The sequence below is a fragment of the Triticum aestivum genome, chromosome 4B, assembly GCF_018294505.1.
Source record: "Triticum aestivum cultivar Chinese Spring chromosome 4B, IWGSC CS RefSeq v2.1, whole genome shotgun sequence".
Lineage (NCBI taxonomy): Eukaryota > Viridiplantae > Streptophyta > Magnoliopsida > Poales > Poaceae > Triticum > Triticum aestivum.
Genome location: NC_057804.1, coordinates 616147967 through 616172700, shown reverse-complemented (window position 1 = coordinate 616172700; position 24734 = coordinate 616147967). Strand labels below are relative to the sequence as shown.

General features: G+C 46.2%; 1 protein-coding gene across 2 annotated transcripts; it reads right to left on the bottom strand.

The window, feature by feature from the left end:
* Positions 1 to 21113: 21113 nt before the first annotated feature.
* On the bottom strand, positions 21114 to 24297 carry LOC123093607 (sorcin). 2 transcript variants are annotated; one of them, XM_044515600.1, is made up of 10 exons: positions 24105 to 24297; positions 23957 to 24015; positions 23795 to 23835; positions 23647 to 23678; positions 23355 to 23383; positions 23146 to 23182; positions 22988 to 23044; positions 22294 to 22370; positions 21989 to 22062; positions 21114 to 21365 (listed from the first exon to the last, which is right to left on the bottom strand). In XM_044515600.1, exons 1-10 carry the CDS (start codon positions 24186 to 24188, stop codon positions 21343 to 21345), a joined length of 513 nt encoding a protein of 170 aa, XP_044371535.1. In that variant the 5' UTR covers positions 24189 to 24297; the 3' UTR covers positions 21114 to 21342. The 2 variants fall into 2 exon arrangements, with proteins under 2 accessions (XP_044371535.1, XP_044371536.1); XM_044515601.1 differs by lacking the exon at positions 21114 to 21365 and adding an exon at positions 21411 to 21842.
* Positions 24298 to 24734: the final 437 nt, after the last annotated feature.

Here is a 24734-nt window from a genome sequence, read left to right as displayed (position 1 = left end):
AAAATACTACCAGGACTAAGTTCATGATAAATTTAAGTTCAATTAATCATATTACTTAAGAACTCCCACTTAGAAAGACATCCCTCTAATCCTCTAAGTGATTACGTGATCCATATCAACTACACCATGTCCGATCATCACGTGAGATGGAGTAGTTTCAACGGTGAACATCAATATGTTGATCATATCTACTATATGATTCACGCTCGACCTTTCGGTCTCCGTGTTCCGAGGCCATATCTGTATATGCTAGGCTCGTCAAGTTTAACCTGAGTATTCCGCGTGCGCAACTATTTTGCACCCGTTGTATTTGAACGTAGAGCCTATCACACCCGATCATCACGTGGTGTCTCAGCACGAAGAACTTTCACAACGGTGCATACTCAGGGAGAACACTTCTTGATAATTAGTGAGAGATCATCTTAAAATGCTACCGTCAATCAAAACAGAATAAGATGTATAACAGATAAACATCATATGCAATCAAAATATTTGACATGATATGGCCATGATCATCTTGCGCCTTTGATCTCCATCTCCAAAGTACTGTCATGATCTCTATCGTTACTGGCATGACACCATGATCTTCATCATCTTGATCTATATCAATGTGTCGTCACATGGTCGTCTCGCCAACTATTGCTCTTGCAACTATTGCTATCGCATAGCGATAAAGTAAAGCAATTATTTGGCACTTGCATCTTATGAACCAAAGAGACAACCATAGGGCTTCTGCCAGTTGCCGATAATTTCAACAAAACATGATCATCACATACAACAACTTATATCTCATCATGTCTTGACCATATCACATCACAACATGCCCTGCAAAAACAAGTTAGACGTCCTCTACTTTGTTGTTGCAAATTTTACGTGGCTGCTATGGGCTGAGCAAGAACCGTTCTTACCTACGCAACAAAACCACAACGATAGTTCGTCAAGTTAGTGCTGTTTTAACCTTCGCAAGGACCGGGCGTAGCCACACTCGATTCAGCTAAAGTGAGAGAGACAGACACCCGCCAGCCACCTTTAAGCACAAGTGCTCGTAACGGTGAAACCAGTCTCGCGGAAGCGTACGCGTAATATCGGTCCGGGCCGCTTCATCTCACAATACCGCCGAACCAAAGTATGACATGCTGGTAAGCAGTATGACTTGTATCGCCCACAACTCACTTGTGTTCTACTCGTGCATATGACATCTACGCATAAAACCTAGGCTCGGATGCCACTGTTGGGGAACGTAGTAATTTCAAAAAAATTCCTACGCACACGCAAGATCATGGTGATGGCATAGCAACGAGAGGGGAGAGTGTTGTCCATGTACCCTCGTAGACCGTAAGCGGAAGCGTTAGCACAACGCGGTTGATGTAGTCGTACGTCTTCACGATCCGACCGATCCAAGCACCGAACGTACGGCACCTCCGAGTTCAGCACACGTTCAGCTCGATGACGATCCCCGGGCTCCGATCCAGCAAAGCTTCGGGGATGAGTTCCGTCAGCACGACGGCGTGGTGACGATGATGATATTCTACCTGCGCAGGGCTTCGCCAAAACTCCGCGACGATATAATCGAGGTGGAATATGGTGGAGGGGGGCACCGCACACGGCTAAGGAATGATCCGTAGATCAACTTGTGTGTCTATGGGGTGCCTGTTGGGGAACGTAGTAATTTCAAAAAATTTCCTACGCACACGCAAGATCATGGTGATGGCATAGCAACGAGAGGGGAGAGTGTTGTCCATGTACCCTCGTAGACCGTAAGCGGAAGCATTAGCACAACGCGGTTGATGTAGTCGTACGTCTTCACGATCCGACCGGTCCAAGCACCGAACGTACGACACCTCCGAGTTAAGCACACGTTCAGCTCGATGACGATCCCCGGGCTCCAATCCAGCAAAGCTTCGGGGATGAGTTCCGTCAGCACGACGGCGTGGTGACGATGATGATGTTCTACCGGCACAGAGCTTCGCCTAAACTCTGCGATGATATGACCGAGGTGGAATATGGTGGAGGGGGGCACTGCACACGGCTAAGGAACGATCCGTAGATCAACTTCTGTGTCTATGGGGTGCCCCCTTGCCTCCGTATATAAAGGAGGGAGGGGGGAGGCCGGCCGGCCCTTGTGGGCGCGCCAGGAGGAGGAGTCCTCCTCCTAGTAGGAGTAGGACTCCTCCTTTCCTACTCCTACTAGGAGGGAAAAGGAAGGGGGAGAGGGGGGAAGGAAAGAGGGGGGCGCCGCCCCCCCCCCTCCTAGTCCAATTCGGACCAGAGGGAGAGGGGGTGCGCGGCCCTTCCTGGCCGCCCCTCTCTCTTCCCACCAAGGCCCATGTGGCCCATTAACTCTCCGGGGGGGGGGGGGTTCCGGTAACCCTCCGGCACTCCGGTTTTCTCCGAAATCACCCGAAACACTTCCAGTGTCCGAATATAGTCGTCCAATATATCAATCTTTATGTCTCGACCATTTCGAGACTCCTCGTCATGTCCGTGATCACATCCGGGACTCCGAACAAACTTCGGTACATCAAAACTTGTAAACTCATAATAAAACTGTCATCGTAACGTTAAGCGTGCGGACCCTACGGGTTCGAGAACTATGTAGACATGACCTAGAACTATTCTCAGTCAATAACCAATAGTGGAACCTGGATGCCCATATTGGTTCCTACATATTCTATGAAGATCTTTATCGGTCAAACTGCATAACAACATGCGTTGTTCCCTTTGTCATCGGTATGTTACTTGCCCGAGATTTGATCGTCGGTATCCAATACCTAGTTCAATCTCGTTACCGGCAAGTCTCTTTACTCGTTCCATAATGCATCATTCCGTAACCAACTCATTTGGTCATATTGCTTGCAAGGCTTATAAAGATGTGCATTACCGAGAGGGCCCAGAGATACCTCTCCGACAATCGGAGTGACAAAACCTAATCTCGAAATACGCCAACTCAACATGTACCTTCGGAGACACCTGTAGTACTCCTTTATAATCACCCAGTTACATTGTGACGTTTGGTAGTACCCAAAGTGTTCCTCCAATAAACGGGAGTTGCATATTTCTCATAGTTATAGGAACATGTATAAGTCATGAAGAAAGCAATAGCAATATACTAAACGATCAAGTGCTAGGCTAACGGAATGGGTCATGTCAATCTCATCATTCTTCTAATGATGTGATCCCATTAATCAAATGACAACACATGTCTATGGTTAGGAAACATAACCATCTTTGATTAATGAGCTAGTCAAGTAGAGGCATACTAGTGACTATATGTTTGTCTATGTATTCACACATGTATCATGTTTCCGGTTAATACAATTCTAGCATGAATAATAAACATTTATCATGATATGAGGAAATAAATAATAACTTTATTATTGCCTCTAGGGCATATTTCCTTCAGTCTCCCACTTGCACTAGAGTCAATAATCTAGATTACATAGTAATGATTCTAACACCCATGGAGTCTTGGTTCTGATCATGTTTTGCTCGTGAGAGTGGCTTAGTCAACGGGTCTGCAACATTCAGATCTGTATGTATCTTGCAAATCTCTATGTCTCCCACTTGGACTTGGTCGCGAATGGAATTGAAGCGTCTCTTGATGTGCTTGGTCCTCTTGTGAAATTTGGATTCCTTTGCCAAGGCAATTGCACCAGTATTGTCACATAAGATTTTCATTGGTCCCGATGCACTAGGTATGACACCTAGATCGGAAATGAACTCCTTCATCCAGACTCCTTCATTTGCTGCTTCCAAAGCAGCTATGTACTCCGCTTCACATGTAGATCCCGCCACGACGCTTTGTTTAGAACTGCACCAACTTACAGCTCCACCATTTAATAAAAATACGTATCCGGTTTGTGATTTAGAATCGTCCGGATCAGTGTCAAAGCTTGCATCGACATAACCATTTACGACTAGCTCTTTGTCACCTCCATATACGAGAAACATATCCTTAGTCCTTTTCAGGTATTTCAGGATGTTCTTGACCGCTGTCCAGTGATCCACTCCTGGATTACTTTGCTACCTTCCTGCCAAGCTTATTGCTAAGCATACGCCAGGTTTGGTACATAGCATTGCATACATGATAGAGCCTATGGCTGAAGCATAGGGAACATCTTTCATTTTCTCTCTATCTTCTGCTGTGGTCGGGCATTGAGTTTGACTCAACTTCACACCTTGTAGTACGGGCAAGAACCCTTTCTTTGCCTGATCCATTTTGAACTTTTTCAAAATTTTATCAAGGTATGTGCTTTGTGAAAGTCCTATTAAGCGTCTTGATCTATCTCTATAGATCTTGATGCCCAATATATAAGCAGCTTCACCGAGGTCTTTCATTGAAAAACTTTTATTCAAGTATCCCTTTATGCTATCCAGAAATTCTATATCATTTCCAATTAATAATATGTCATCTACATATAATATCAGAAATGCTACAGAGCTCCCACTCACTTTCTTGTAAATACAGGCTTCTCCAAAAGTCTGTATAAAACCATATGCTTTGATCACACTATCGAAGCGTTTATTCCAACTCCGAGATGCTTGCACCAGTCCATAAATGGAACGCTGGAGCTTGCACACTTTGTTAGCACCTTTTGGATCCACAAAACCTTCTGGCTGCATCATATACAACTCTTCTTCCAGAAATCCATTCAAGAATGCAGTTTTGACATCCATTTGCCAAATTTCATAATTATGAAATGCAGCAGTAGCTAACATGATTCGGACAGACTTAAGCATCGCTACGGGTGAGAAAGTCTCATCGTAGTCAACCCCTTGAACTTGTCGAAAACCTTTCGCAACAAGTCGAGCTTTATAGATAGTTATATTACCATCAGCGTCAGTCTTCTTCTTAAAGATCCATTTATTCTCAATGGCTTGCCGATCATCGGGCAAGTCAACCAAAGTCCATACTTTGTTTTCATGCATGGATCCCATCTCAGATTTCATGGCCTCTAGCCATTTTGCGGAATCTGGGCTCATCATCGCTTCCTCATAGTTCATAGGTTCATCATGGTCAAGCAACATGACTTCCAGAATTGGATTACCGTACCACTCTGGTGCGGACCTTACTCTGGTAGACCTACGAGGTTCAGTAGAAACTTGATCTGAAGTTTCATGATCAATATCATTAGCTTCCTCACTAATTGGTGTAGTTGTCACAGGAACCGGTTCTTGTGATGAACTACTTTCCAATAAGGGAGTAGATACAGTTATCTCATCAAGTTCTACTTTCCTCCCACTCACTTCTTTCGAGAGAAACTCCTTCTCTAGAAAGGATCTAATTTTAGCAACGAAAATCTTGCCCTCAGATCTGTGATAGAAGGTGTACCCAATAGTCTCTTTTGGGTATCCTATGAAGACACATTTCTCCGATTTGGGTTCGAGCTTATCTGGTTGAACTTTCTTCACATAAGCATCGCAGCCCCAAACTTTAAGAAACGACAACTTATGTTTCTTGCCAAACCACAGTTCATAAGGCGTTGTCTTAACGGATTTTGATGGTGCCCTATTTAACGTGAATGCGGCCGTCTCTAAAGCATAACCCCAAAACGATAGCGGTAAATCAGTAAGAGACATCATAGATCGCACCATATCTAGTAAAGTACGATTACGACGTTCGGACACACCATTTCGTTGTGGTGTTCCGGGTGGCGTGAGTTGCGAAACTATTCCGTGTTGTTTCAAGTGAAGACCAAACTCATAACTCAAATATTCTCCTCCACGATCAGATCATAGAAATTTTATTTTTCTGTTACGATGATTTTCTACTTCACTCTGAAATTCTTTGAACTTTTCAAATGTTTCAGACTTGTGTTTCATCAAGTAGATATACCCATATCTGCTCAAATCATTTGTGAAGGTGAGAAAATAACGATATCCGCCGCGAGCCTCAGCATTGGACCACAAACATCAGTATGTATGATTTCCAACAAATCAGTTGCTCGCTCCATAGTTCCGAAGAACGGTGTTTTAGTTATCTTGCCCATGAGGCACGGTTCGCAAGTACCAAGTGATTCATAATCAAGTGATTCCAAAATCTCATCAGTATGGAGTTTCTTCATGCGCTTTACACCGATATGACCTAAACAGAAGTGCCACAAATAAGTTGCACTATCATTATTAATTCCGCATCTTTTGGTTTCAACACTATGAATATGTGTATCACTACTATCGAGATTCAATAAAAATAGACCACTCTTCAAGGGTGCATGACCATAAAAGATATTACTCATATAAATAGAACGACCATTATTCTCTGATTTAAATGAATAGCCGTCTCGCATCAAACAAGATCCAGATATAATGTTCATGCTTAACGCTGGCACCAAATAACAATTATTTAGGTCTAAAACTAATCCCGATGGTAGATGTAGAGGTAGCGTGCCGACCGCGATCACATCGACTTTGGAACCATTTCCCACGTGCATCGTCACCTCGTCCTTAGCCAATCTTCGCTTAATTCGTAGTCCCTGTTTCGAGTTGCAAATATTAGCAACAGAACCAGTATCAAATACCCAAGTGCTACTGCGAGCATTAGTAAGGTACACATCAATAACATTTATATCACACATACCTTTGTTCACTTTGCCATCCTTCTTATCCGCCAAATACTTGGGGCAGTTCCGCTTCCAGTGTCCAGTCTGCTTGCAGTAGAAGCACTCAGTTTCAGGCTTAGGTCCAGTCTTGGGTTTCTTCTCTTGAGCAGCAACTTGTTTGCTATTCTTTTTGAAGTTCCCCTTCTTCTTCCCTTTGCCCTTTTTCTTGAAACTGGTGGTCTTGTTAACCATCAACACTTGATGCTCCTTCTTGATTTCTACCTCCGCGGCTTTTAGCATCGTGAAGAGCTCAGGAATAGTCTTGTTCATCCCTTGCATATTATAGTTCATCACGAAGCTCTTGTAGCTTGGTGGCAGTGATTGAAGAATTCTGTCAATGACACTATCATCAGGAAGATTAACTCCCAGTTGAATCAAGTGATTATTATACCCAGACATTTTGAGTATATGTTCACTGACAGAACTATTCTCTTCCATCTTGCAGCTATAGAACTTATTGGAGACTTCATATCTCTCAATCCGGGCATTTGCTTGAAATATTAACTTCAACTCCTGGAACATCTCATATGCTCCATGACGTTCAAAATGTCGTTGAAGACCCGGTTCTAAGCCGTAAAGCATGGCACACTGAACTATCGAGTAGTCATCAGCTTTGCTCTGCCAGACGTTCTTAACGTCGTCAGTTGCATCAGTAGCAGGCCTGGCACCCAGCGGTGCTTCCAGGACATAATTCTTCTGTGCAACAATCAGGATAATCCTCAGGTTACAGACCCAGTCCGTGTAATTGCTACCATCATCTTTCAACTTAGCTTTCTCAAGGAACGCATTAAAATTCAACGGAACAACAGCACGAGCCATCTATCTACAACAAACATAGACAAGCAAAATACTATCAGGTACTAAGTTCATGATAAATTTAAGTTCAATTAATCATATTACTTAAGAACTCCCACTTAGACAGACATCTCTCTAGTCATCTAAGTGATCACGTGATCCAAATCAACTAAACCATGTCCGATCATCACGTGAGATGGAGTAGTTTCAATGGTGAACATCACTATGTTGATCATATCTACTATATGATTCACGCTCGACCTTTCGGTCTCCGTGTTCTGAGGCCATATCTGTATATGCTAGGCTTGTCAAGTATGACCTGAGTATTCCGCGTGTGCAACTGTTTTGCACCCGTTGTATTTGAACGTAGAGCCTATCACACCCGATCATCACGTGGTGTCTCAACACGAAGAAGTTTCGCAATGGTGCATACTCAGGGAGAACACTTCTTGATTATTAGTGAGAGATCATCTTAAAATGCTACCGTCAATCAAAGCAAGATAAGATGCATAAAGGATAAACCTCACATGCAATCAATATAAGTGATATGATATGGCCATCATCATCTTGTGCTTGTGATCTCCATCTTCGAAGCACCGTCGTGATCACCATCATCACCGGCGCGACACCTTGATCTCCATCGTAGCATCGTTGTCGTTACGCCATCTATTGCTTCTACGACTATCGCTACCGCTTAGAGATAAAGTAAAGCAATTACAGGGCGTTTGCATTTCATACAATAAAGCGACAACCATATGGCTCCTGCCAGTTGCCGATAACTTTGGTTACAAAGCATGATCATCTCATACAATATAATATAGCATCATGTCTTGACCATATCACATCACAACATGCCCTGCAAAAACAAGTTAGACGTCCTCTACTTTGTTGTTGCAAATTTTACGTGGCTGCTATGGACTTTAGCAAGAACCGTTCTTACCTACGCATAAAAACCACAACGATAGTTTGTCAAGTTGGTGCTGTTTTAACCTTCGCAAGGACCGGGCGTAGCCACACTCAATTCAGCTAAAGTGAGAGAGACAGACACCCGCCAGCCACCTTTAAGCACGAGTGCTCGCAACGGTGAAACCAGTCTCGCGTAAGCGTACGCGTAATGTCGGTCCGGGCCGCTTCATCTCACAATACCGCCGAACCAAAGTATGACATGCTGGTAAGCAGTATGACTTGTATCGCCCACAACTCACTTGTGTTCTACTCGTGCATATAACATCAACGCATAAAACCTAGGCTCGGATACCACTGTTGGGGAACGTAGTAATTTCAAAAAATTTCCTACGCACACGCAAGATCATGGTGATGGCATAGCAACGAGAGGGGAGAGTGTTGTCCACGTACCCTCGTAGACCGTAAGCGGAAGCATTAGCACAACGCGGTTGATGTAGTCGTACGTCTTCACGATCCGACCGATCCAAGCACCGAACGTACGGCACCTCCGAGTTCAGCACACGTTCAGCTCGATGACGATCCCCGGGCTCCGATCCAGCAAAGCTTCGGGGATGAGTTCCGTCAGCACGACGGCGTGGTGACGATGATGATGTTCTACCGGCGCAGAGCTTCGCCTAAACTCCGCGACGATATGACCGAGGTGGAATATGGTGGAGGGGGGCACCGCACACAGCTAAGGAACGATCCGTAGATCAACTTCTGTGTCTATGGGGTGCCCCCTTGCCTCCGTATATAAAGGAGGGAGGGGGAGGCCGGCCGGCCCTTGTGGGCGCGCCAGGAGGAGGAGTCCTCCTCCTAGTAGGAGTAGTACTCCTCCTTTCCTACTCCTACTAGGAGGGGAAAGGAAGGGGAGAGGGGGGAAGGAAAGAGGGGGGCGCCCCCCCTCCTAGTCCAATTCGGACCAGAGGGAGAGGGGGCGCGCGGCCCTTCCTGGCCGCCCCTCTCTCTTCCCACCAAGGCCCATGTGGCCCATTAACTCTCCGGGGGGGGTTCGGTAACCCTCCGGCACTCCGGTTTTCTTCGAAATCACCCGGAACACTTCTGGTGTCCGAATATAGTCGTCCAATATATCAATCTTTATGTCTCGACCATTTAGACACTCCTCATTACGTCCGTGATCACATCCGGGACTCCGAACAAACTTCGGTACATCAAAACTTATAAACTCATAATAAAACTGACATCGAAACCTTAAGCGTGCGGACCCTACGGGTTCGAGAACTATGTAGACATGACCTAGAACTATTCTCGGTCAATAACCAATAGCGGAACCTGGATGCCCATATTGGTTCCTACATATCTTACGAAGATCTTTATTGGTCAAACCGCATAATAACATACGTTGTTCCCTTTGTCATCGGTATGTTACTTGCCCGAGATCTGATCATTGGTATCCAATACCTAGTTCAATCTCGTTACCGTCAAGTCTCTTTAATTGTTCCGTAATGCATCATTCCGTAACCAACTCATTTGGTCACATTGCTTGCAAGGCTTATAAAGATGTGCATTACCGAGAGGGCCCAGAGATACCTCTCCGACAATCGGAGTGACAAAACCTAATCTTGAAATACGCCAACTCAACATGTACCTTCGGAGACACCTGTAGTACTCCTTTATAATCGCCCAATTACGTTGTGACGTTCAGTAGTACCCAAAGTGTTCTTCCGGTAAACGGGAGTTGCATATTTCTCATAGTTACAGGAACATGTATAAGTCATGAAGAAAGCAATAGCAACATACTAAACGATCAAGTGCTAAGCTAACGGAATGGGTCAAGTCAATCACATCATTCTCCTAATGATGTGATCCCGTTAATCAAATGAAAACTCTTTTGTCCATGGCTAGGAAACATAACCATCTTTGATTAATGAGCTAGTCAAGTAGAGGCATACTAGTGACACTATGTTTGTCTATGTATTCACACATGTATTATGTTTCCGGTTAATACAATTCTAGCATGAATAATAAACATTTATCATGATATAAGAAAATAAATAATAACTTTATTATTGCCTCTAGGGCATATTTCCTTCACAAGGCTACTCCCAAGTCGAGGGCATTGACTACGGTGAAACCTTTGCTCCCGTTGCTCGTCTTGAATCCATTCATTTGTTGATTTCTTATGCTTCCCATCACAACTTTAAGTTGCAACAAATGGATGTGAAAAGTGCTTTTATTAATGGTCCCATTAATGAGTTGGTTTATGTCAAGCAACCCCCCAGGTTCGAGGACCCCTACTTCCCGGATCACGTGTATCAACTCGATAAGGCACTCTATGGCCTTAAACAAGCCCCACGTGCGTGGTATGACCACCTTACCGAGTTGCTACAAGATCGTGGATTTGACGTAGGACAAATCGATCCCACTCTTTTTACTAAGAAGGTCAAAGGGGAGTTGTTTGTATGCCAACTATATGTTGATGATATTATCTTTGGTTCTCCTAACAAAGCTTTCAATGAGGAATTTGCCGCTCTCATGACCTCCAAGTTCAAGATGTCTTCGATGGGAGAGTTGAAGTTCTTCCTTGGTTTTGACATCAAACAACGAAGAGAAGGAACCTTCATCAACCAAGCCAAATACACTCAAGACATGCTTAAAAGATTCAAGCTAAGTGATGTCAAGCCGGCTTCTACACCAATGCCTACCAAGTGCCAACTTGACATCGATCCCAATGGTAAAGCGGTGGATCAAAAGGTATATCGCTCCATGATTGGCTCCTTGCTTTACCTTTGTGCATCTAGACCGGATATCATGTTGAGTGTGGGGATGTGTGCACGGTTTCAAGCCGCACCAAAGGAAAGTCACTATGTGGCGGTCAAGAGAATCTTTCGATATTTGGCTCATACCCCAAACTTTGGCTTATGGTACCCAAGAGGAGCAAATTTCAAGCTTGAAGGTTTCACGGATTCTGATTGGGCGGGTGACAAGGTGGATAGGAAGTCCACTTCCGGAGGGTGCCAATTTCTTGGTTGCTCTTTGGTAAGTTGGTCTTCCAAGAAGCAAACTTGTGTGTCCCTCTCGTCCACCGAAGCGGAGTATGTGGCGGCCGGTAGTTGTTGTGCTCAACTACTATGGATGAGGCAAACTTTAAAGGAGTACGGTGTCATTTGTGACAAAGTTCCTCTTTCGTGTGATAATGAAAGTGCCATCAAGATTTCTCTCAACCCGGTACAACACTTCAAGATGAAGCACATTGAGATTCGGTATCACTTCATCCGGGATCACATTAGGCGAGGGGAGATCGAGCTCAAGTATGTCAACACTCATGATAACCTTGCAGATATTTTCACGAAGCCCTTGGATGAAGCAAGATTTCGCGAGTTAAGGCATGAGCTAAATATCATTGATTTGAGCAATGTGACTTGAACCCGTACACCCCCCCACCACACTCAACGTGTTGTCTAGTTTAGGTGTAGGCATGGACATAGGGGGAGTGTTGTTCTCTCAATGAACTCTTCCTCCCCCATTATGCATAAATCGATCACCTCTTTCACATTAGCCATTTTTAATGGTGCTTGTGCTTCAAAGACGAGTTTTGGTCATGGGCCCAAGGATAATTCTTCGCGGTGCCATACCATCCAACTCAAACATAGGTGGCTTCGGCCACCGCCCTCTCTCCTCGAGAGGCTTTGTCGCTTGGTGGTTTCTTGTTGTCTTCTTGTCTCTGGTTTGTGCATGTTCTTGTGTTTCCTGTGTGTGAAAAGTTTCCGTGCAAAGGCTTCTTCTTTTTCGTGTTGAAACTTGCGGTGACTTGAGCTCACAGTACTACCGCGGTCGGCCACGGTACTACCGCAGCCTTCCACGGTACTACCGCTTGCGGGAGCACGGTACTACCGTCACCACGCGGCAGTAATTTTTTACCGCCGCCTGGTTGAGCGGTACTACCACCTCGGCGCAGTACTTCCGCCCGAGCGGTACTACCGCGATGATACGCGGTACTACCGTGCCGGTTCGAGCGCGTGGGGATAAGGACGGGCAGGGGGAGTTTTAACTCCCCATACCCATTCGATGTCCTCTCTCTCCATGTCGCCTCCTTCTCTCCCTCACTCAAGAACGGAGCCGGCGTTCGTCGCCGGATCTCCTCCATCGGCTGCTCTCCCGTGATTCCGACCGGTGGGATCGTTCCCCACCACGTGCTCTTGCTATGGACCAAGGTTTTTCCCCAACTCCCTCTCCGTGTTGATTGTGTTTAGTGTTTCTAGGTTTTGGGGGAGGCTTGTGTGTTCTTGAGATTCCTAGGCTTAATCTCTGCAAGAGTAGGATGAAGGAGCGTGGTATTGCATAGGATTTATACTTGTATTGTTGTCTTGCGCTAGATCGGATCACCGTAGCACCGCCATTGTTTCACGGTTCTTTTTCAGATTCAAACTGCCAGTTGGATCTGACGCGACGCGGTACTACCGCCCGTCTGGCGCGGTACTACCGCTTGCATGGTACTACCGCCCTTCGGGAGCGGTACTACCGCGCTCTGTGCAGTACTAAAAGTTTACTTCCGCTCCAACCACAGTACTACCGTGACCTCGCACAGTACTACCGCGTTTGGAGCAGTACTAATCTTTTAGTACCGCATGCAATGGCAGTTTTACCGTGGCTCACATCTATCGCATGCCAACTTTCTCGTATGCCTTCTATGTGTTTCTTGTGCTTGTTCGTGGCCTTTGCATTGATCCTTTTGCATCTTTGGTGTTTTGCGTGTGTGTCTCAGGTGGTGGCTCTCGCCGGTCCAACCCCAGTCGTGACACTGGCTCCAAACGTGTGCGCAACCCAGGTGAAGTACCAGAAGGCTCGTCTGCCTCCAAGCGCAATGTCAAGCACTCAGCTAGCAAGCACAAGGAGCCCGCTAAGGGCATGGATGCGATAGGCCAAGCTGATTATGTCCGTCTCAGGCAGCTTCACCCTTATGTGCACCCGCGTGCCACCTTCAGAGGCTGTGAGCTGTTCTGGAACAAGCAACAGGTCAACATCTATCTGGATGTCATCAAGAACAAGCAGAACACCTATGTGGAGGTGAAGTGGATTGATATGCATCACATGAGGAAGGACAAGTTTCGTGACTACTTTGGAGAGGCTCTGGACTTGGTGGAGCAGTTTGGCATTGAGCATGTGATTACCTTCCACCTCGACTATGACCCTGAGCTTATCTGTCAGTTCTTTGCCTCAGTCTACTTTCACTCCGATGAGGAACGGAGGATGACCTGGATGACCAACGGCCGTAAGCTGTCTGCTACCTGGAAGGAGTTCATGGATCTCCTCCAGGTTCCTGATGATGGACTCGACTCTCCAGTGGGTGTTCGCCCCCATGCCAATGCTGATTCTGCCAGCAAGGACAGACTTGCCCCTTTCATGGTTGAGAAGGCACTCGCCAATGGCAAGACAACTTTGGTGCTCAACCCTTTCCTGGATATCATGTATCGCATCTTCCGCAACTCCTTGTTCCCTCGCATCGGTGATAAAGACAAGGTTCATGCCTATATGGTGGACATGATGCTCATCTGCGAGGATGCTCGTTCGTCTCAGTCACAGCCACTTGATGTCTCACACATCATGTGGTGTGAGCTCCGGTTTGCAGTGTTCAACCGCAAGGTGCCTATCTATGGGCCCTATCTGTTTCTGCTGATTTCGAAGACTTGGGAGAAGATGTTTCCTGCTGATGAGTTTCTTGCTCCTGACTGGGTTCGCCATGAGCCCATCTGCCTGCGTATCAAACCCAACTGGGCCAACACCACTACTCGCGCCGAGGCGACTGCTGCTAGGACTGCTGTTGATGAGGAGGATGCTGGCGCCGAGGATGTTGCTGAGGGCCATGCTGCTAGACCTTCCCAGAGTGCCTCTATGCCATCATGGGCCAAGAAGCTGAAGGACAAGATGAAGACTCTTTTCTGCATGCAAGCCAAGGGGCAGTACAGGACTCACGTGGCGTCCAAGGCGAGTCGTCGCCGGGACAACAAGATCTTGCAGCTCTATGGTGAGGCAGTGTCTGGCGGGTCTGAGGAGCACATCACTCCAGAAGCCGAGTGGATGAAGAAGCAGGGCTACAGGTGGACGGAGTCTGAGGAGGATGTCGAGGAGACCATCCCTACTGCCGAGGCGTCCGATGGAGAGGATTGGGACGAGTTCTCTGCTTGAGCCACCTCTTGTGTGTAGGTGTCCTCTCTACCTTTTTGGCGTCTCGATGCCAAAGGGGGAGAGAGTGTAGGGATTTGCGAGTGTGTCGTGTGTGTGGTTGCTGTGTGTTTGCTGCTTTCTCGTTTGTGTCGTGTGTTTGCTGCTTTCTCGGTTGAACCTCGGTAGCTACTTCGTATGGTGTAAGACATATGCACTCTATCTATCCTAGCGAGCTTGTGTTATATTGTGCTAATTTATGCTATGCTATGCTTATTATCATGTCTTAGTCTCTAAAATATAGGGGGAGTGTTGATCCTAGTCTGTGTGCTATGCAGTCCAAAGCATTCATCTAAAAGTGCACACATCTAGGGGGAGCCCGTCTATATTTTAGAGAGGTGGGGTTTGCCCCTGCTCTAAATTATCTTATCCATATGCAAATCCCGTGTTGTCATCAATCCACCAAAAAGGGGGAGATTGTAAGGGCATATTTTTCCCTCAGGTGTTTTGGTGATTGATGACAATGCATTTGCGGACTAATCGTGTGCCTTGAGTTTCTCAGGTTATTCATATCTAGGCACGAGACGATTCGGTGCCCCTCGGAGACTATTGAAGTCGGCGTCGTTCTACGTTTCTCTTTGGTGGATTTGAGTCGTAGGAGAGCCGTACTATTAAGAGGGGGTCCGCGTCGGAAAGGTTTGGGTGGAATCAACACGTACACTTGTTCCTCCTTTCCCTGCATTTTGGAGCTTCCCTTTGTTATCTTGGTTGTGCGGAAATCTGACGACTACTGCTGTGCTTGCGGTAGTACCGCAAGTACACGTGGTAGTACCGCTGGGTGTCACGGTAGTACCGCTCATCTTGAGCGGTAGTACCGCGGCTCCCTGGCCTTGTGCCGCTCCGGTGCGGTAGTAGGGGCGGATGTAATTTTTTACATCCGCGCCCTCCACGGTAGTACCGCTCGTCCAGCGCGGTAGTACCGCGGAGGCCCACGGTAGTACCGCTCCCTAGGAGTCGTAGTACCGTGGCCCTCCTACCTAGTACCGCAGTGTCGCGGTAGTAGGCACGGATGTAATTTTTTACATCCGCGCCCGCACGGTAGTACCGCGCCTCACGGGCGGTAGTACCGCGTTGGATTTTTGTACCTCCTCTGGTTCAGTGGAAGTAGGCACGGATGTAATTTATTTCATCCGCGCCCTTCCCAGGCTGTGACTTTCCTGCCCTGCGGTAGTACCGCAGGTGGGTGCGGTAGTACCGCGCAAGCGGTAGTACTGCGCCCTTATCAGGCTAGTTCCGGCATGTGTTGCTGTCGCGGTAGTACTGTGGTTAGCCACGGTAGTACCGCACAGCCTCGCGGTAGTACCGCGCCCCTGGAGCGGTAGTACCGTGTGTCGCGGGCTGAACATGTGGATAACAGTTGGATTTTGTCCACGACTATATAAGGGGCATCTTCTACCTCTAGTTGACTACCTCTTCCATCTCTAAGCTCCATTGTTGCTCCAAGCTCCATTTTCACTCGATCTCTCTCCCTAGCCAATCAAACTTGTTGATTTGCTCGGGATTGGGTGACAAGTGCCCGATCTACACTTCCACCATAGGATATTTGATTCCCCCCACTTATCCCTTGCGGATCTTGTTACTCTTGGGTGTTGAGCACCCTAGACGGTTGAGGTCACCTCGAAGCCATACTCCATTGTGGTGAAGCTTCGCGGGATTATTGGGAGCCTCCAAGTGTTGTGGAGATAGCCCCAATCTTGTTTGTAAAGGTCCGGTTGCCGCCTTCAAGGGCTCCAATAGTGGAATCACGGCATCTCGCATTGTGTGAGGGCGTGAGGAGATTATGGTGGCCCTAGTGGCTTCTTGGGGAGCATTGTGCCTCCACACCGCTCTAACGGAGACGTACTTTCCTTTAAAAGGAAGGAACTTCGGTAACACATCCTCGTCTTCACCGACTCCACTCTTGGTTATCTTATCCCTTTACTTTTGCAAGCTTACTTGTGCTATATCCATTGCTTGCTTGTGTTCTCATTGTCTTTGCATCATATAGGTTGTCCACGTAGTTGCACATCTAGACAACCTATTTCATTGCAAGGTTTAAATTGTTAAAGAAAAGTCAAAAATTGTTAGTTGCCTATTCACCCCCCCCCCCCTCTAGTCAACCATATCGATCCTTTCACAAAGTGAGAAGCAGGGGAAGAAATTCAAGAGAAAGCCGAGGGAACACAACAGGGGTGACAAGGAAAGCTTGGGGGCTGCAATGGGGAAGAGAAGTGGGGAAGAGAAGTGGGAAGAGATGGAAGTGGATGTTGAGCATGCACTGAAGAAGGGTAAAGTAGGAGAGGGTTTGGAGGTGGACGTAGTGACTGACAGAGCATCAAACATAATATCAGCCGGGCTGCAGGAGCAGCCCCGCCGGGAGCAATGAAAATAATAGGCTGGAATTGCCGGGGACTCGGAAATGGCACGGCAGTTCGCAGTCTCCTTGAGTTGGGGAGGTCGGAAGATCCGGATGTTTTATTTTTGTGTGAGACAAAACTGTTTGAGAAGGAATTGGAGAGGTTCAGGTGGACGTTGGGGCTCGCCAACATGTGTGCGTGGAGTTCTGAAGGAAGGAGTAGGGGAGTAGTGATGTTTTGGAGACGTGGAATAAACATTACTTTGTGGTCGTATGGTAGGAGACATGTGGATGTCGATGTCAATGACAATGGGGGTGTGTGGAGGCTGGACGGTATGTACGGCGAATCAGCGTTGGAGAGGAAGGGAAAGACATGGAGGACTATGAGGATCTTAAAACAGCAACACCAAGATGGTAGACCTTGGCTTTGCCTTGGAGACTAACGAAATTCTGTCAAACGATGAGAAGAAAGGAGGGGTAGTCAGACCGCAACAGGCCATGGATAAATTTAGAGAGGCATTGTGTGATTGTTCGCTGATGGATATTGGTTTCGAGGGTGATATCTTTTCATGGCGCAACCATGGTAAGACGCTAAAAACATACATTTGCGAACGGTTGGACAGAGCCACAGCAAACCGGGAATGGTGTTATCTATTCCCGAGCTTTAGAGTAGTAAATGGTTCACCTCGACATTCCGATCACAGGCCAATTATTGTTTGGACAGAGGGAGAGCAAAGCGCGTGGTAGAGGAGGCGGTGCAAGTGGATTCAGATTTGAGGCACGTTGGTTCCAGGAGGAAGGTTGTCAAGAATTAATTCAGGAGGCATGGGAGGAGAGTAGGGAGCAAGGAGGGGTAGATGTCGCCGGATCAATGCGCTTTCTCGCGGGTAAACTCCGCAAATGGGACAGGAAGGTGCTAGGGGAGTTGGAAGGAAGGTTAAAGAAAGCGAAGGCTGACATAGAAAGGTGTATGAGGGAGACGGTGACAGAAGAGAAGATTAAAGAAGAGGCGGAGTTGAGGTGTCAAGTTCAGAGGTTGGAGGAGAAGAAATACACAAAGTACAAACAGAGAGCACATGTGTGGTGGCTTAGAAGAGGAGATAGGAGCACGCGGTATCTTATAGCAAAGGCTTCGGCACGGCGCCGGATAAATACAATAAATGAGTTAAGAAGGGAGGATGGGTCAGTAGTAGAGGAGGGAGAGGAACTTTCTAACTATGTCTGTTCTTTTTTTCAGGATCTATTCACCTCCACTATGGGTGACCGAACCCAAGAGCTGATTGATAAAGTGCCTAGACGTGTGACCCCCCAAATGAATGATTTGCTAGCAGCTGAATTCACGAGGGAAGAGGTTAAGGCAGCTCTGGACCACATAGGAGATCTTAAGGCACCTGGGCCTGATGGAATGCCCTCTGTTCTCTATAAGAGATGTTGGCACTTCATGGGTGATCAAGTCGTCGAGGAGGTTCTCAGTGTTCTTAATGGCGGACCCATTCCAGAGGGTTGGAATGATACGATGGTGGTGCTCATCCCCAAAGTTAAAAACCCAACAAGGATCAAGGACCTGCGACCAATTAGCCTATGTAATGTACTATACAAATTGGTGTCAAAGGTCATTGCCAACATACTCAAATTAGTACTTCCCGAGCTCATTTCTGACAGCCAAAGCGCGTTTGTTCCTGGCAGATTGATCACGGATAACGTGCTTGTTTCTTATGAAATATCTCATTATCTCATGAACAAGAAGAGAGGCAAGGACGGGGTGGTGGCGGTTAAAGCTGACATGAGCAAGGCATATGATCGGATCGAGTGGAACTTCCTGGAAGCAATGTTGTGCAAGCTAGGATTTAGGCGGACTTGGGTTAATCTGATAATGAAGTGTGTGTCTTCAGTCAGATACCAAATAAAGATAAATGGGGCTTTGACAAATCAGTTCTGCCCTACCCGAGGTCTACGGCAAGGTGATCCTTTGTCACCATACTTGTTCGTCATTTGTGCCGAGGGATTGTCTGCTTTGCTACAAGATGCTGAAAGAAGTGGAAAAATCAGCGGAATAAAAGTATGCCCAACAGCGCCTATAGTGTCACACTTGTTCTTTGCGGATGACTCGGTTCTGCTGCTGAAGGCCAGGAAAGAGGAAGCCCAAGCACTACACAATGTGTTGGCTCTTTATGAAAACTGCTCAGGACAGAGAATTAACTTGGAGAAATCTGCTCTCATGTTCAGTCCTTGCACGCCCCAGCAAGATCGGACTGAGGTCAAGGATGCACTGGCAATTACAAATGAATCTTGGCATGAGAAATATTTAGGCCTCCCTGTGCATGTGGGAAGATCCAAGAAGAAAGCTTTCACATATGTGAAAGACAAAATCTGGGAACGTATGCAAGGGTGGTTAGAAAGGCTCCTTGCTAAATCAGAGAAGGAGACCCTTGTGAAGGTGGTCGCTCAGGCAATTCCGACGTATGCCATGTCGTGCTTCTACCTAACGAAATCCTTTTGTGCGGAGGTGAGCGCAATGATTGCAAATTTCTGGTGGAGTCAACAAGATAAGAGAAACCCCATCCATTGGTTGAGCTGGGATAAACTGACAAAACCGAAGGCTATGGGTGGTCTGGGATTCCGGGATATGTATAGTTTTAATGTGGCCATGTTGTCAAGACAAGTATGGCGCCTCATACAACACCCGGATAGTTTATGTGCTCGTGTGCTCAAGGCAAAGTATTATCCTGAATGTCACATTTTGGACGCTGAACCGAAAGACGACATATCATACACTTGGAGAAGCATGTTGCATGGAGCAGACCTCGTCAAGCAAGGATATATCTGGCGTGTTGGTGATGGTAGGAATGTGGATATATGGACGGATCCATGGATTCCGAGAGCATGGTCTAGAAGGGTTATCACACCGCGAGGTGCATGTCTTCTAACCCACGTCAACGAGCTGATTTGCCCAGTTACTGGAGGTTGGGATGAATCTCTAATCAGCGACATTTTCTGGCCTGATGATGTTAAGCATATTCTTCAGATCCCGCTGAGAGAGGGCGTAGATGATTTTACTGCATGGCACTTTGATGGAAGAGGAAGACATTCTGTCAGAGGTGCCTACAAACTTCATGTCCAGCTAGAGAAGGAACGTAAAGGAAGGAGCACCGGCAGCAGTACTATGGTAGCTGGTGATCTGAATAATTGCTCTGACCAATCATGGAAACGTATTTGGTCACTGCCGTGTCCACGGAACATTAGTATGTTCGTATGGCATCTGAAACATAATTCGCTAGCCCTCTGCATAAATCTGGCAAACCGTGGTGTCAATCTGGACAGTACCAAGTGTTTCATCTGCGGCCGGATGGATGAAGATGGGGCTCATTTGTTTGTCAAATGTAAAGCAGTTAAGGTGCTGTGGCGATCGCTTGATATGGAACATGTCCGGGCGCGACTTGAAGCAGCACATTCAGTATATGAGACATTGGATATGTTATGGGCCTTACATGAGTAAGAGAGAGTTGTGATTTTAACCATGTGGTGGCAGTGGTGGCAGAACCGTAACAAGGTACGAGAAGGCGAGCTTCCTCTGTCAGCCGAGGAAATCGTTCGGCGAACGAAGAGCTATAGCCTTGAATATGCTGAGTTTTTTGGCAAGGTTGTGAAAGCCAAAACTGGCACACGCTGGAGACCGCCACCTGATGATATAATAAAGCTCAATGTGGACGGAGCGTTCAATGCTGGAGAGGATCATGCGGTATGGGGAGTTGTTGCTCGTAACAGCCATGGAAATATTCTTCATGCAGGTGCAGGAAGTACCAATGCTATCTTTGATGCTTTTTGGGCAGAGCTGAGAGCAATGGAATGTGCTATCACCATAGCTGCTGATCTTGGCATGCAAAGGGTGGCTTTTAAAACAGATTCCAAACTGCTAGAAGAAGCGCTGGACCTTGCCTGTGCCAACTCGTCGCAGTACGCTCCAGTCATCAAGGACCTGAAGCTTCAAATGAAGATGTGGTTCTCATTCAGCAAGGTCCGAGCGTGTCGTCGTGAGGCCAATACTGTAGCCCACGAGTTAGCTAAGATTGGTCAGTGTTGTTTTAATTCTGAATCTCTGTACTGGGAGTCCGATGTTCCGCCCATTGTGGCTAGCTGTGCTATGGGTGATATGCCCACGCATATGTAAGCAATAAAACTTTGCTTCCCTTAAAAAAAAGCTTGGGAACCAAGGATCTTATGGTTCGGTGATAACAGAAATTAAACTTCGCTCTTTGGATTTTAATTGTAATTTCATTTTTGAAAACTGTTCTTCAAACAGTGAAGCTCATAGTTTAGCTAAGCATGCACTCTCTCTCGGTGCGGGGCGCCACATGTGGTTGGCTAACCCTCATAATCCGACTTGCATCCCACTTCATGTGGATTATGATCAATAAAGCTTAGCTTTGTCCTCAAAAAAAAAATTGAACAATTTATGGATGTCAGACATGCATGGCTGGCTGCATATCATATATACTCCGCCTCCGCACCTGCAAATTGAAAAGGGAGCGGAGAGTTTAAACAACGCCAACCCAAAAATAATAATGGTTCAAGTCATCGTTTCAAGTAAGTGATCACATCATGGAGGAACCAATGGTCTGTCAACTCTCCCTGGAGTTCATGCAGAATAGGGGGAGCAAAAAAGTGGGAGAATAATAATCCAAACATGGTACACTTCCTGGGCTTCCAGATGCAGAATCACAAAGCATACAGTCATGCATAAGCATGCTCTCATTTTCGTTGTGTGTGTGTGTGTGTGTGTGTACAGCCCTGGATGGTATTAAAATCACACAATATCTGATGAACACTACGAATATAAACCAAATGATGACTTGGAATTTGGGACTTCCAAATGTATGTGCCACCAGAACATTCTCCGGCATGTGGTTCCGGTGATGGGTGGCATTTCTTTTTTGGTCTTCCATGTACAGGTTTCAGGTAATACAGCTATATCCTGCAGTTTGCCGCTGTAGAATTATGCGGACAGATGCAAGTTAGTGAACAAGGGTGGTAAAACGTTTCATCCGTCTTCGAGGAATGTATAAGGTTGTCTAGACTCTGACGAGCATGAGATATAAGCAGTTGCGTAGATACAGGAGGGGCGGAAACTCACTGCAGTAGACGAACTGGTTGAAATCCAAAGTCACTTTCCCTTGCTTGGTTGTGTCAAATGAGCTGAACAAGTTACTGGAAACCGACAAAATGTTTCATCAGTAATTCGGAGTAAAATTTAGCACATGGTACTTTGAGAGAGATAAATCACGGAACACATTTCTGCAAAATGTTCCTTGTTATTCAAATGTAAATCAAGTAACCACAGACCAGTCTACAATTAGGTTTTAGTTGCAAAGCAGAAGATGTCCAACAGCTGTGTACTGTGAAACATTGAAATGCACGTCGGAACCATGCTGTGCATACCGAGCTGACTGCACAAAGATGCAGATCGATATGAACTCATCCAAACGAACCATCCCTTTCTTGCTCTTGTCGAAGCTCTGAGAATGGACAAGTATGAAATTAGCGAAACAAAATGAAGTAAAGAATAAGAAGCACAAATGCAGCTACAGGTACTTACTTCGTTACTAGTACTAGCCAAGGGCTCTAGGCTGCGTAAGTAGGAAATGGATATGGTCGGATGAATGAAGAAAAGAATGCTAAAGGAACATTTTCTCAAGTTCTGTCATACTGCAAATTCCTTTTTTTTATGGGGATATACTGCATATTCTTCATTTTATATTCGTTGTTGACTTCAGTTTCCACCTGCACTTTCTCAGTTGCATGACCCATTTCAAGCTCAAATAGGAAAACCCATGGTCAAATAACTCATCTTAGTACTTCACCGACCAACACTAGTTTTCTTAACAGCAACGGTGGGCGATTGACGAACACTAGTTTTACACCTAGATGCTCCAATTTGCAAGAAAGACAGCTTAGGATAAATAAATTCCTCATCTTAAGTTTGAAATTTGGACAGGTTCACCCTTCAAATGCAGTATCACTGCAATAGTTCCTCACAAGCTCATGATGCCTTTTAGCAGAGCCTGTGAACTCTCTAAAGCTAGACATGAATAATCCTAGGATCAACCATGCAGTAGCAATGAAAGTGAAGTACCTCACAGACAGTGTAAAAGGCAGGTGAATCCAAAGAGAAACCGAGTTTGATTAACGCCTGCATAGAACATGGAGGGAATTAAAACAAAATCATGTAATGTTGCTCATATGGGACACAGTTGACAGTACATATCAAAACTAGAGAAATTAACATATCACCTCATACACATCCTCAAGGCTGAGAAATCCACGGCCCCTGGAATTAAGGAGAGGATAAGAAAAGTAGACAAGAATGATTTCTCAAAACACACGCACAAACACACTGAACACCTAAACTCAAGAAAAATACAAACTGTAACAAAGTTTAGAGTGGCACTTGAACAATTTAGGAATGTCGCACATGGCTGAAAACTCATGAAACAGGATACCTTTCTAGGGAGGAGAAAACAGTCTGCACCTGCAAATTGAAAAGGAGTAGGGCATATAAACAATCAAGTCAAACAGGAAGCATGGAATTATTAAGAATGCATTACAATGAAGCTCACTCCTCCGAAATGTAGTGTAGCGCACCATACCATATAGTGTAACTTCAGTACAGAGTACCGGGCCAATTTACTTAACAATCCAGTTTTTTACAAACTTCAAATACCACGGCCACAAGACTATCGGTTTTTTTAAAAGGAAAGACAAATGACAGATCGAAACAGAGACCCCACATACCTTCTGAAGGAACTTGTTAAGAGCCAAGAACTCTGCAAAATACAAAGGGATACAGCAAGCGAGGTCAAAATCAAATCATCTTTCCAAGTGATCACGGCATCGGCATGGAGTCAATGGTCAACTTTCATGCAGAATAGGAGCGGCTAACCTTCGAAGCTCATGGTGCCGTTCCGATCAAAGTCGTACATCCTGCACATACAGTACAGATATCATCATTGACCCTTCCAATCCCCAAATGAGCTCGAGTCATCAGATAAATTAGGCAGAGCGCGCAAGGCGAAAGCCCCGGCGGCCAGAGGAGGAGAACCACCTGATCATCTGCTGCACGACGGAGAGGGGGAAGTCGAGGTTGCCCACGGCCAGCGCGCTCTGGCGGGAGGAGAGCGGATTCGCGCGTTAGTGGTCGAATTCTGGTCGCAGGCGCTTACGAGCAGGGGGCGTGAGGGGATAGGGAGAACCTGGAGCTGAGGAGCCGTGATGTTGCCGGTGCCGGCGGCGTCGACGCGGTCGAACCACTCCCGGAGCACCACCGCGTTCTCCATCTCCGCCTCTCCCGCGGCGGAGACTACCAGAGCGTTTCCAGGGGTTGGGGAGGGAGCTGGCAGGTTTACGTCTTCGAGAACTTCCGCCTTCGAGGCTAGAATACGGAATCCGCATACACGTATATGTATTTTCGCAGCCTCCGGGGAGGGCCATAATAAATTTTGTCCTAGTTTATTTTTTGTCAAAAATTGCTACGTTTGTCAACCTCGCTTCAACTAAAGTTGTCATAAAAAAAACGTTTGGTGTGACATGCTTAAAATCCAAACGTTCGAAATTTATCATTCCGTAAATTTATGGACCCTCTTGGCCAGCGAACGTTCGCTGGGAGGAGTTGGCATTTGTGAACATCTTGATGGTAGTTTTAGTTGTATGAGGGGTGGCAGTTTCTTCCGAACAGCATGACAGTTTTTCTAGAGAAGGGCATTTTCTTTCTAGGACTGACACAGTTTGATCTCGCTTTTCAACTAAAACTGTAGAAAAAGATGTTCGCTTGCCACCCCTTTCCCAGCTGACGTTCACCAGATAATATTACCAAATTTATTGAA